The following is a 14,541-nucleotide window of genomic DNA, read 5'->3' on the forward strand; positions in this document are numbered from 1 at the left end:
AATTTCCTTCAAGGCAGAAATAAACTCCCCCTTTCTTCTAAACTCGTATCTTTAGCCTCTCTCGAAGGCAGAATTTTCTGGTTTATATATTGTTATCCATTGAAATATGTATGTGTGTCACTGTTGGCTCTTAGCTCCTTGAGGACGAGAATGTCATTTATCTTTGCTCCTCGCACAGTTAAGAATATTTAAAAGGAAATCCAGATCAAGTGGTTCTTTGGGGCGTGGGTATTTTCATTGTTGCTGGTGGTGTCTGTCTGTCTGTCTCCCTCCCTTCCTCTCTCTCTCTGCCTGTCTCTCTGCGTTTTGGTACAGACACACTCTTCATAAAGGGAAGAAATGAGGTGGATTTTTTCCCCAAAGTGCCTTTTCTTAGAAAGGAAAACAAACGTCCCTCGTCTTTAAAACTACCTCCAAGACTTTTCCCTTCCAATGACTGGAAGGGAAAAATCTCGGTGTACATCTAGGGTCTGGACGTACACCTGGATTCCGGGCGGCAGAACTTTCGGGTCTGAAGCCCGCTGACCTCGGAGTCCGCCCCAGCCTTTCGCGCAGGCCCAGCCCCCCGGGGGTGGAGCCTCTCCTCCCCCGCCCCCTCGCAGCGGGTCCTTGATAAACCCGGAGCCCGGCCCGGGCCCCCTCCCCGTGCCCCCGGACGGAGGGCGGCCAGCAGCGCGTGCGACGCTCGCCATGGCGGCGCCGTCGCGGCTCCTGATACGCGGGGGACGCGTGGTCAACGGCGACTCCTCGCAGGTGGCCGACGTGCTGGTGGAGGACGGCGTGGTGCGGGCGCTGGGGCGCGACCTGCTGCCGCCCGGGGACGCGCCGGCCGGGCTGCGGGTCCTAGACGCCGCCGGCAAGCTGGTCTTGCCCGGCGGCATCGACACGCACACGCACATGCAGTTCCCCTTCATGGGCTCGCGGTCCGTGGACGACTTCTACCAGGGCACCAAGGTACACGCCTCGCCGCGCCCTGCACCCCGGGACGCCCGCCGAGCCCTCGGCCGCCTCTGAGGCTGCGCCCCCGGGGCCTGGCTGGGCCGGCTCGCGCCGCGCGGGGGTTTGAGGGGGCGGGAGCGAGCCGCGGAGGGTCAAGGCGCCCACGCTGAGCTTCCTTCTTCTAGGTGGCCCTCCTCGGTGGCATCAGCCCGGCTTTGGCTAAGCCGGGCGCCCCCTGCTCTCTTTGGGTAATTGGCAAGTTTATGGCAGTCTATTCCCGCACCCTCGTTTCTCTGCACCCTTCCCCCAGAACCTCTCTTTTTCACTGGGTGTTCTGTGGAAGTCCACAAGGCCTCCATAAAATCGATAGACTCTTTTAAGTCGACACTCCCAGCCGTTTGTCCCCATCATCCATCCCCAGCCCAAACCGAGTGAAAAATCCATTCACCTAGAAGTTACTGCCGTCACTCAAACGTTGGCAGGGTGATAGTGATGAGCCCACGCGTCCACAGTCTTTGCCTCCACCCCCCAGCCGGAAAAGTACGACGTGGACAAGGGTTTCCAAGAGAACTGTTGCAGAAATGGTCTCCCAGCACTCACACTTGCCCTGTCCCCACCACTTCTCCGACGTGCTTGCCCCAGGGACATTAAACACAGACCCTGATTTTTGCTGTTTGAGCACCTGCATCTTTACTGATGGTGTAGGAGGATCAGATCACAGGTCCCCAGGTGAGGGAGGCTTGGGTTTCTCTAGACACAAAGGCCTAGAGGCTCAGTCTATGAACAGAACCTTAAACGGATCTTCAGAGCTCCCGAAACCAAAGGAGATGCACAGGGCAGCCTTACAGGAACATAAAGTTAAAACTGCCCGCAGCACTTAGGCTGGAGCCAAACCTACACCCTCCTTGAGGCTTGCGTTTGGGGATGTGGTGGGAGAAACGGCTCCTTGCAAAGTGGAAGTATCGATATGCCTAAGGTCTAAGCTGTCACTCACGGATGCGCGGGTTTTTCCTGGTGGGCCACGCCCTAGTGTCTGTGAAACAGATCGATCTGTTTAGTGCAGGTCAGGCTGCAAACACTTTCAGAGCAGTTTTGAGGATATATCCGTTACCCAACCGATTTCTAACAGTTTCACTCTCCCTACACCTCTCTCCCTCGACGTTCCCCAGTCCTCTAGGATAGACCAGAATGTTTCACACAAAAAAGAACCATCTGACCCAGAGAGAGGGGTCTGGGGCAGGCTGCTGGTGCCAGTATTTGCAAAGCGTCCTCCTAGTTACTAATTATCAACCTTTACCATCAGGACAATGGTCAAAGTCGTTTGTAGGAAGGATCGTTATCTGTTGTGAAGAGTATTCATTTTTCTCTCTCGCTAAAACGTGAAATTTGCTAAATTTCAATGAATTTATGTTGACATTTAAAATACGTTTTTTAGATATCCAAGCTATACACGATTATAGACAATTGGAAAAAAATAATAAGAAAGTAGAAAGAGGAAAAGCATTACCCATAATCTCCCAGTCAGTGACAACCAGTGTTTTGGTGTATTGTCTTTATGGTTTTCATATGCTTTATTTTACATAATTGAGGTTGTATTGTGCATGTGTGTATGAATGTGTGTACCTGTATTATAAAAGTTTTGTAACCTGTTGTATTCAGTTATAGTACATGCACTTTCTGTTATCACAGACTCGTCATTCACTAAGTGCATTGCTGATGGCAGGGCATTCCATTGACACCCCCATTTGCCAAGTGGGGACCTGCTGCTATGGCTGACCATCAGTCACCAGGCCCACTAGCATTATTCCCCCTCATTATTTCCCTTTCTCTGATCAGGGTTCCAGATCAGAAACAGCCAAGAAGCAGGGTTAGAATGTTGCCAGGGCAGGACATTCCTTCTCATTCTCAAGCTTATCTGTGCATGCCCCAAGACCCTGGGAGGTGGTTCTTAGTTTTCTATCTGTTCTTGGCCATTCTGGGATTCCAGTGTGGAGAGATTTACGATTCCATACTTAGAAGGCAGGCTTTTGTAGCATATTATGTATAGTCTGTTCTCACCATTTGAAAGAACTTACCAGTTGATTCTCTAGGCGTTTCTGTACTTAAAGGTTGTCAAAACATTAAAGGAAAACATGTTTTTCATGAGCTTAGGATCACAAGCAGAAAATGATATGGTCCGAGATAAGGTCAAAGATTTAGCAAAGACTAAATTCACGTGGAACATTAAACAGCACTCACAAAAGGGCAAAGTTGCAAAAGTCTACTCTAGAATTGGTTGGTTGAATCCCAGGACATCCCCATCCCACAAACAGATGAGGCTCCGTAAAATGGAACCAGCCAGGTAAATACAGATAGACATGAGCATTAAAGTATTGGCCTGAGTTCTGAAAGAAGGGCATTGTGGAGTTATTTTGTTCTCTTTTCTAGAGTCTTCACGATAATTCCCAAGGCAATGTTGATGGAGTTTCTGGTTTGGGGAAACAGGGACAAAGAAGTCTTTTGTAAATGCTCCTCATATTATACACCAAACTTGAAAAGCATCTTATGAGTACTGTTAAGTAACATTTACTTTATCAAGCCCGTGCTATGTACTAGACAGTGTGCTAAGCTGTGCATTGTCTTCCAACAATCCCAGGTGCCATTGTCTACTCTTTGCAGTTGAAGAAACTGAAACTTAAGTCACTTGCCCAAGGTCGCACACCTGGTAAGTGGCAGAGTGGCTCTTCAAATTCAGGACTGCCTGCCATCCCTAGAGCTCTTACCTACTAGGTTCTCTTCCTTTCTGAAATGATGATTGAAAAAAAGTCTAATGTTTAGATTCGTCAGAATGGCAGTAGGTAGATGAAGAAGCTGTAAATGTAAGGTGTGTGTTACTGTGAGATGTCTTTTGTCAAAGACAGAGCAAAGTCATCTTTCAGAAATACACTAGCCCTTCTTTACCTTCCCAACACTGTAGGCAGTTAAGTTTGTCAAAATAAATACACATCTCACGGTGTGGGTTTGTGAGACATTTATACGTGCATTTATAGCCACATCATCCCTAAGGCTACAGAAATGGGTACCTTAAGTACAGAAAGCCATAAAGTAAGAACGATGTATCATGCTTTCAGGAGATGGACCCCAAAAGGTTAGACCAACAGCTGTGTGCTTCCTGCAAGCATAATGCTAATCATTTATAATATCTGACAAACAGAAGGGATACTATTTGTGGTGTTCTATGTATTGATCACTAGATTGTGATGGACCCCAGTTTTAAAAATGAAATATAGGTCAACCAAAGGTTACATATTTTGGAAATCTAATTCATGTCAGAGGTAGGTTTAAAGCTTATAATTGATTTATTAATTACAGGTAAAAGCTTTCCATCTGATGTAAGTAATGGAAATAGCATTCTGCTTTGAAGAAATCATATTTCATTTTGTTGGCCTAGACTAGATGTACAGTGGTCTTCCAGTAATTCAGTATCCATCGTGAAAGACAATGGGATTTTTTTATTCAAATGGGTATTGAAAATGAGATAAACTTGAAGGAAATATGACTTTGCTTTTACTACATCCTGTGATAAGAGAATGAATTAAAAGAACTTGGCCAGTCTTCAAATATATGTATTTGTATTCAGACATAGATACAGCTTGGAGTGGGTGGACTCACATTAAAAACCTGACAGCATCAGTAGCTGGCAAAAGGATCTTTTTTTTTTTTTCTAATTGAGAAAATGCAGAACACTTTTTTTGTGAAGGACAAAAAGTCCTCAAAATTATCAAGAGAGAAGATTATACTTTGCTCTGGAACATTTTGGTAAAATGCCATGGAGGTGATTACTTATAATAAGGCAGTGGAAGGTATATGATTAAGCACATATTTATGGTTGTATTTATAAAGCTTCCTCACCTGGTAGAAGAGCTGTGATTCAGAGAGCTTGGTTACAAACCAAATCCCTTTTTCCGTTTCTTGCTGGAGCTCCAGGATGGTTTTCAGAAGCTGTGCTTGCTGACTGCATGACCTTGGGCAAGTCACTTCCTCTACTGGTCTTGTCAGCATTTCCATATCTGTAAAACAAGGCAATAGTTAGAACATCTCGGATTAAATTTTTTTTTAAGTAATGAAAAATACATATATTTATCATTCAGGAAAATGCTGGAGCATTATATTCACTTATTATACATAGTTGAATGAAGACACTGCTTTTTTTAATTTTTTTTTTAAAAAAAGGAAAATACAGAAGAGTATAAAGAAAAATAATATCTAAATCATCTATAATTTCAACATTTTGCTTTTAACATTTTTCCTTTCAGATTTTTCTTTTTGGGGGCACGTATAAACATTTTTCCTTCTACTAAATGGTGCATGCACTTTGGAATCAGCCTTGTTCGTTAAACCTTTCCCCCACGGCCTTCACTGCTGTCAGAGAACGTGATTTCTGTGGCCTGTTGACTTCTCCGAGGCTGAGTCCCAGATCTTTCTCTCTGGTCTTGTATCTCTTCCGCATCCGGCTTCCATTTCTGCCCATCTGACAGTGAATGTCCCACAGGCGCCTCAAACTTCAAGTGCCCAAGTTTATCCTTCTCTTCAAGTGCTCGACCCATTTTTCATCCTCTGTTTCCCCAACTGTTAACAGCTCCACTCTCTTGTTGGTGTTGGACATTTTGGCGGCTTCCAGCTTTTTTGGCTTGTGCATAACAATGTTGTGACGTAATTCATCACTCAGATTCCTCATGATTGACGTAGAAATCACCCCTCAGGGTGAAATGCCTGGGCCGTGAGTGTTAGATCCATCCTAAAGGAGTCTAACACGCACATCCAGATTGCCCTTCAATTTATGCCCCCCTCCCAGCAATACATCCTAATTCCCATCTCACTGCATCCTAGCTGATTGTGGATATTGACTTTTTAAAAATCTATGCAAATTTAATAGGGAAAACATAGAATTTCTTAATGTTTTTAAACAAGCATTTCTTTAATTGCTTGTAAGGCTGAGCTTTGAACATTCTTGTGTCAATAAGTTCCATGTTCCAGCTGTAAGAGTGTATAATTTTGTGATTTCCTTCAGTGGCTATTTACTGATTACAAAGTTAATCTTTGCACTAATCAGAGGAAGAAAATAAAACCATTTCAAAGATTAATTTGAAACCACTTGATATTAAATAGGGCTTTGGCCCTATTGAAGGTATTGTGTGTTAGGAATCCTTTCACTGAATTTTACAGACTCTGGGACTTGCCTTCTTTCAGTTTTCATACTTGAGTTTTGCATGCTTTCCACTTCCACTGCTTGTTTTCTCCCTCATTTATCTGGACTGCATGCCTTCAGTGTCTGACAGAGGTAGTCAGGATTCAAGGTTTCCTTGACGTTGCTGTCGGGAAAGAAAAATTTTTCCCCTAACCTCTTATGTTTAGTTTTGGGGGGCCCACAAATTAAACTGACAAAAGACAGATTCACAAGAGAAAAGATAGATTTTTAAAATTCATGTACATTCAGTGCAAGTTCACAGAAAAATGTGCTTCAAGGAGGCGGTTAGAATTTGGGACTTCTATATCACCTTAGCAAGGGAAGGGGAGGGGAAGAAGGGCACTTATGGAAAAACAAATGACTTTTAGGAAAGACCAGTGGGTTCTTAGGGGAATAGCTGGATATACGATAGCTCATGACGAGGTCTATTTAGGTGCAGTGCAGGCTTCTAGTCTCAGGTGGTAAGAGTCATCTTCCTGGAGAGGCATTTATGACAGTTCAGTTCTTTCGAAAAGCTCTGCTTTTAGGCAGGTAAGGGAGTTCAGGAAAAAAAGCCCATTCTCAAATGCCCGCAGCTCAAAATGATTTTTATGCCGCAGTGGCACATTCTGGACCTTGTCACTGCCGTCTAATATGGAATAACCTTAAGCCAAGGAATTTTCAAGTTGATAGTTACGTTCCATGAATTCAGTCAACAAATAGTTCTTGGAAACCCACTACGTGCCAGGCATTATGGTTGGGGTTATAGAGATGCAAACTGTGGTCTTTGCTCGCAATGGCAGACAGACTGGAGGTATATGGGGTTCTAATTTATCTTGGCTTTAATAATAAATTATATACAGTGGACTTCTGGACTTGTAGACTTAACTTGGACAATTTGTGACTATTTTTGAGTGAGCAGGTTTTGACCTGGCTTTTTCCCTTGTGCTTGGTCACCATTCCTAATTGCTGGCATCGCTGGGCTGCATTTCCAATAAGTGAGCCTCTGCCACTCCCCAGAGCCTTCTCCTCAGCACCGTCTTGTGCTTTTATTCAGATGTCACGTAACAGTTGAGGGAGGACACTGCAGTTTTTCTGTTATGTTTCATCGCATCTAATAGAGGAATTTCACGTTATAGTGATAGTCATGAGTTCCTGAGCCCTGAGGACCTGTTCACACGTAAAAGCTTAAAATAAAACAAACCATAGTCTTTACTTAAAAACAGGAAATTATTGGAGGCATAGATATAGAAATAGACTATAATTCTGTTTTGTTAAAAGTCCTGGTTAACGCTGATTAGGTAACGGGCTTGGGACAAAACTGAGCGTTCAGCTTTCAAGTGTGCTCAGAGTCTACATTCTACAGTAACATTTTCATAGAAGGATTTCAGAAACCACACAGCCGGGGCTAGCAATCTTTTTGAGAAACGAAATCTCACGTGAATATGCAACTTGCGCAGCTTTCCCACTTTGCTGTTGGAAAAGTGAACCATCTTAATTCTTCCATCTCATAATTTCTGGGAGAAATTCATTGGTCTCTCTTCCTTTCTTCCTTAAACATTTAAAGGGTATTTATGTACCAGGCACTGTAACAGGCACAGGGCACATGGAGATGAAACTACATCAGCTGAATCAGCATCTCTGGGGGACAGGATAAAAGTTCCCTAGACCATGCCAGTGTGCAGCCACGGTTAAGAGTCACTGGACTAGGTAGAGAGGGGACAGGGAGAGAAGAGTATGGGTGACTTGTCTCTCTGAGGTGGAAAGGAACTCAGATCGTGCAGGGCTTTATGGGCTGTGTAATAATTGTTTTCTTCATCCTGAGAGCAGAGGGAAGTCAATAACAGATTGGAAGTGGCCCAGACTAGCAGGTCTAGTCTAGTCAGAAGATGAGGGTGGCACAGGGCAACGGAGGTGCAGATGCAGGAAGTATGGAGACTCATGGAGTGTGTAGGGGAGGGGATAGGTTGCTGATGGATTGGATTTGGGGATGTAGGGAAGGGAACAGGTAGACGTCAAGGGTGCCTCTTGAGTCTGTGGTTTGCACAGTGGGATGGGTGACGGTGTGATTAACGTTTCACATTTGGGGAGGCAAGGAGTGTGGAGAGGCACTGTGGAGGACATCTTTACAAAGCTGGATATGCTTCTAGAGTTGGAACGTAAACTGGGATCATGAAGTTTGTTTTCATAAGTCTTAGTGACTATGAGAAATCTGAAAATTCAGCCACGTGTTTTTCTTCCTAAGGCTCAAATGTACTGCTGGGTTTCTTTTTGTTTTATTTGGGTCGAGCAGGTCCTCTGATAAATTTTAGTGAAACAAAGTTACTTGTTCTAGGATGAGCTTAGAAATGAAAATTCAGTGACACCATAAAAGGAAAGAAAATCTTTGGGATGCTTTCAATAATGATTTACAACCTAATACAGTCTTAAGTAAAATCTTGTGTTCTGTCATATTATGACCCCACTTTTGGTTAAGAGTTTATCCCAATTTATGTTCTGTCACGTTTCCACCTAAGACAGCACATGCTCTTTTTCCCTCAAGAGAAGGTTTTAGACAGATTGGAAGATTTTCAAGGGAGAACAGCCAAAGTAATTAGGAGCCGAAAGAACTGATTTATGAGCCAAGATTAGAAAAGGCAAACGCATTTTGTTTGGCTGACTGACAAATAAAGGAGAAGTCAATCAGCAATAAATACAAAGGAAACAATTAGGCTTTGTATAAGAATATGAAAGAAATTTTCACCCTTTACTGGTTCCCCCTCCCGTAAACTCTCTTCATTCTTCAGACGTTGACCCTGGTGAACATTTTGTGAAGTGAACCTAGAAGCATCTGATGTTAAAAGCAATTCAATGAATACTGAAAATATCCAAGGTGGGCTAGGAATGAGATGTTCAGATGAGTTGGTTTGCTGGATAAAGTTAATTATCCCATGGCTAACAAGTGTGTGAAGGCCAAGAAGCACTAACATGGGCCTTTCCTTGTCATAACTCTTTTAGGGGTGCATTATTCCAACGGCAGTTGTCGCAGTGATGAACATCACGTGAGCTTCATAAAGTTGCGTCTCATTTGTGAATTTACAATTTATAATTTGATGGGACTTGTTTTGTCTTGGTAGGGCTTTGGGTTTCCTAAGTGCTTGGTTCATTTTACCAACCTACGCCTTTCTCCAAGTAATGATTCACTGATGACCCGGGGCGACAGGCTGGAAGTCAGATCACGCTAAATGGAAGATGGATAAGGGGGAGTGGCCTGCCTAGGGCTGAGGCCCAGAGTAGGCTGAATGTAAGAGCTCCTGCTCAGAGCTGTGTCCTCCTCCATGTTCCCAGTGAGAATTCACCAGCTGCGTGACCCTGGAGAGTCATTTGACCTCTCTGAGCCTCAGTATCCTCAACTGTAAAATAAGAAAAGCAATTTCTACCTCTCAGGACCATAGCAAGGCTTCATTCAATGAGCTAATGTGTGTAAGATGCTTAACCCAGGACTGGGCATTTGAACAAGCTCTTCTTTCAAGAGGCAGATACTTCCCGGGAGGGGCAGGTCTCCTTCACAAACCTCCTGGTGCCCCCTCTAATTGGGATTACAGAACTGCAGCTCTGGCACGTGGCTCCCTGGATCCAGTGGAAAGAAGGGAACATTTCAGACCTTGAAATAATAGTCAGGGGTTTGAGATAACTTTGGGCAGCCAAGGGACCCTGGGTAACCAGAGAGAACCGAAAAGGCAGGAGGAAGAAAGAGGTTCAAAGGAGGCTGGGGCGCTGACAGTGCCCGGCCACTGTTTGCCAGGTCCCAGGGTAGCAGCCAGGATCCCTGCGGCAGGTGGATGGATAAAGCCCCAGGGGTTTGGAAAAAAACAGGTTCCGTTATCAATCCACTGCCTAGGATTGGCCCAGGCTATCCTGTCCCAGGCACTATAGTTTTTCTAGATCTGTTCCCGTTTTGAGGGTGAGAAGAAGGAGGAAATTAGGGAGGAGAAACAGAACGAGAAGAAACCAAAGAAGACAAGTGGCTGCTCCTTTTCTGTTCATTAGGGAGATAGAGCATCTGGGATAAATCCTTATTTATGGGCTTTTAAATGATAGCCCCAGGAATTTCAATTTGCTGTAGTTAAAAAAAAAAAAGTGGCCATTTGACCATCACATCTTCAGTCTCATAAGAGGCCCATCGAAGTTGAGCTACTTAATTTATATGGCATATACATGCATACCTGGGTTTGTATCACATATATGTAAAATCTTTATTTTTTCTTCTTTGGAAAGTTAGGCTTTGTTATAGAAAATGTAGCAACTATTGAAGAGAAAATGTAACTAGAGGAAAATTAAAAGGATCTGTAGTCACTCCACCCAGAAACAGCCAGTGGCTCAGACCTGTTTTGTTTTCTAGCTAAGGGTTGGTATGGTCTGGAGCATGTCGCCGTGGCTTCTCTCTCTCTGGTTATTTCCCCTGACCTTGGGACCCCTCTGGCGTCCTCTGCAAGGTGACTGCCACGTCCTTCTCCTGCGTTTGAGTGCTCTTCAGCATCAGGGCTGCGTTCCTCTGTCTGTAAACACACAGAGTGGACATGTGCCCGAGCACCTCACGCTCAGGCTGCTCTCCACAGAATTCATGCTCCCTCCAAAGACCAGATCGGCTGCCCTCCTCTGGCCCCTCATCTGCCACCTCTCAGTCACTCCAGTCAAAATCAGCTCCTGGACTCCCGTCACCCCCGCAGACAGACAGACACTGCCTTGCCTTCTTCTGGGAACCGTTGCTTCACACATCCCAGTCATCTGTTTTTAAAGAACAGTTGGTTTACGGTAGTACATTGGTTTCAGGTGTACAGCACAGTGAGTCAGTGTTTTTGCAGATTATACTCCATTATAGGCTATTACAAGATAATGGGTATAATTCCCTGGGCTGTACAGTGTATCCTTGTTGCTTATCTGTTCTGTACATAGTTGTTTGTATCTCTTAATCCCATACTTCTAATTTGTCCCTCCCCATCTTCCTTCTCTCCTTTGATAACCAGAGGTTTGTGTTCGCTACCTGTGAGTCTGTTTCTCTTTTGCGTGTACATTCTGCCCTTTACCACTTTTCTGCTGATGCTTCCTCACGGACCCTTTTCTCAGAGTTTCCCCCCTGCTGTCAACTGTTACTGAAAGCACTGGCTCTGGAGCCCAATGACCTGGGTCCAGTCTTGCCTTTGTTATTCTCTAGCTGTGAGATGTGGGGAGTTATTTCACGGTGCTGTCCTCAGTTTCCTCAACTCTAAAAAGGAGTTAACAGTACGACCTGCTGCAGAGCTCATGAGATGGTGAAAGCACTTAGAACATCAGAATAGTTCCTGGCACATAATAAGCACTCACTACAAGTTAGATACTATTATCCTTATTGGCAACTGCACATTTATGTCCTAATGCTAATTCAAATCCCAGCTTCCTCTGAATTCCCAGCAGTCCTTTCCTCTTCTAGGGAGCTTAGCAATTTTAACTTCCCTTTAGCAATTCCTGTACCACATTTTCTATGGAAGTGTACTTGCTACCTATTATTACCATCTGATTATTTTATTATAGTTGTTTGTGCCTGTTTCTGTCTCCCCCTCTAGACGGTCTGACTATTTGTGTGTCACATGGTGGAGTGACCAGGTGAACCACTGGGGGGTCCAGTTCCTTCCGTTTAGTCCCTTAGTCCTTGCTCTGTACAAGATCAAGAAATGGGCAGATCAAGAAATGGGCAGTGTCAAAACACAAGAAACTGGTGATGTTGGTTGCTTCCTGGAAGTCAGAATTGGAGGGAAGACTGTTCATTGCATTGTGTGTAACAGCCCACTCACTCCCTGTAATGGCTTACTTGGGTAGACAGTTTTTTGGTAATAATTTTGTTAAGATGTAATTGATATACAATACCAGTTAGCCATTTAGAGTGTACAGTTTAATGTTCTTTCGTATGTTCACAGAGCTGTGCAACCATCACCACAATCAATTTTGGAACATTTTTATCTCCCCAGAAAGAAGCCCATACCCTTTAGATAGCACCCCAACTTTCCCCAAGCCCCCTGGCTCCGGGCAACCACTATTCTACTTACTGTCTCTATGGATTTATCTCTTCTGGACATTTCATATAAATGGAATCATATGATATGTGATCTTTTGTGACTGGATTCTTTCACTTAGCATCATGTTTTCAAGGTTCATCCAAGTTGTAGCAAGTGCATCAGAACCTCATTCCTTTTTATGGCCAAATAATACTCCATTGTATGAATATACCACATTTTGTTTATCCATTCATCAGTAGATGGGCATTTGGGTTGTTTCCACTTTTTGATTATTGTGGATAATGCTGCTCTGAATATTTGTGTACAAGTTTTTGTGTGGACACGTTTTCATTTCTTTTGGGTATATACTTAGGAGTGGAATTGATGGGTCATATGGTAACTCTATGAGGAACTGCCAAACTATTTTCCACAGTGGCTGCATCATTTTATTTATATTTCTACCAGCACTGTATTTAGTTTCCCCACATCCTGCATGTGATAGACATTTAATATGGAAAGAATTGCTCTTTAAGCTTGATTTTCTAGTTCAGTAGACACTAAAAAAGTACTTTCTTCCAACACTTTAATTAACAGCACTTTCTATTAGAAAAATGCCCTTCAGCCTCAAGGGATATCTGTGAGAAGACATTTTAGAAGGAAGAAAGTGAGAAGGTTAATCTGCATTCAAATAAAAATATAGAGCCTAAGGAATTTTTTCTGGAATTGTCATTATACCAATAGGGATTTCTTAAGAAATGCAAATATGTATTGTTTTGCCATGCATAAGGCAATTGTTATCTAAAGATAAGGTACAGGATCCTGTATAAATAGTGAGATTTTTGAGAGCAAAAAGAGTTGGAGTGGGACCAAGTGACTTAAGGAAAAATAAAAATCCATTGAAGTAAGCAAGAACAAGGAGATAGAATGGAGCTAATGTAGCAGCTGGGACCTTGGGAGCACTCGGCATGTCTGGGGGGCTGTGAGTGGGGGGGAGGGTGACAGGGGTGCAGACCTGGGAGGGAAGCTGGTGGCACTCCCTTCTTTGTTGTAACATGACCATGTTTCTGGTGGTGGGATGAGTCAATGTATGAAAAGCGGGGAAGTGCCCGATTCTAAAGCAGTGGTGCAAAGGCTCATCACTCCTTGTGGGCTGAAGCTTATGAAGCACTTACCCTGAGTCAAACACGGTATTAAGCACTTTATATACGTCACCCCAATTTAATCCTCCCAACAACCCTATGGTTCAGGTACAATTACTGTCCTCACTTTACAGGTTAGGAATCAAAGGCACACAGAGGTTAAGAAATTCCTGTCTACACTTGCATGTTCATTGCAGGATTATTCACAATAGTCTAGATATAGACAAGTTAACGTGTCCATCTATGAATGAGTGGATAAAGGAAATATGGTGTATGTCTACACTGGAATATTATCCAGAAAGAGGGAAGTCCTGCCATTTGTGACAAAGTGGATGGACCTTGAGGACATTGTGCTAAGTGAAATAAGTCAGACAGAGAAACACAGATATTATATGATCTCACTTATATGTGGAATCTAAAAAAGCCAGACTCAGAGAAACCAAGAGTAGAACGGTGGTTGCCAGGGGCTGGGGACGGGGCGCATGGGGGGAATGGGGAGCTGTTGATCAAAGGACACAGCCTTGCAGTTATAAGATGAATAAGTTCTGGGGATCAGATGTGCAGAATGTACAGAACAATACTGTACAAGGAAAGAAGGAAGGAACGAATTAAGGAAGGAAGGGAAGGAGGAAGGATGGAAGGAAGGAAGGAAGGAGGGAAGGAAGCAGTTAAGGAATTGCTCAGAGTACCGTAGCTGACAAGTGCTGAATCTGAGCTGTGCCCTGGAACCAATAAGCCTCTTTGGTCGGTGCCCTTAACCAGTGCACTAGTATATACCTCCCTATGTTTTTTTTTTTTTTCACCTACATTGTCTGAACACAGCAGTTAAAAACACATTTAACCATCTTTTAATCTTAGTTTAAATAAAATCAAAGTCAGTAATTAGTCAAAGACATGATTTAATAACTTAATAGTTTTTAATCCAGTTGTAATGTAACGTAGTGTAATATGCCAGGGAAATAGAAGCTTCGAGGCAGATCGTGCAAGGCCTTGTAGATCATGTTAAAAAGATCCAGTGCTATTCCAGAGGCAGTGAGAAGCATTCAGTTTTAAGTCTTGGAGTCAAGGGGTCACATCTGTGCTTCGGAATTTCCCGCTAATTGCAAAAAGGGGTTTGCGTTGGAGGAAGTAAGAGCAAAACTGGGGACATAAAGATCAAGCTGAGGGGTGACATTAAGACCAGAGCATTGGAGATGGATTAGAGGGGACAGTTGAGAATTAAGGAAAGATTAAGGAGTCACCAGTT

The 14,541-nt window shown here is 43.6% G+C and overlaps 1 protein-coding gene across 1 annotated transcript in view; it reads left to right on the forward strand.

Annotated features, from left to right (window-relative positions):
- Nucleotides 1-690: 690 nt before the first annotated feature.
- The window catches only part of DPYS (dihydropyrimidinase), a 90,181-nt gene continuing 76,330 nt past the window's right edge, over nucleotides 691-14,541 (forward strand). Inside the window, exon 1 of the mRNA XM_089898830.1 lies at nucleotides 691-954. Coding sequence (XP_089754956.1) covers nucleotides 691-954 — 264 coding nt within the window. The remainder of the gene's footprint in view (nucleotides 955-14,541) is intronic.

The sequence above is a fragment of the Delphinapterus leucas genome, chromosome 17, assembly GCF_059928025.1.
Source record: "Delphinapterus leucas isolate spDelLeu-1000000601 "Yukka" chromosome 17, BTC_Dleu_Yukka2, whole genome shotgun sequence".
Classification (NCBI taxonomy): domain Eukaryota; kingdom Metazoa; phylum Chordata; class Mammalia; order Artiodactyla; family Monodontidae; genus Delphinapterus; species Delphinapterus leucas.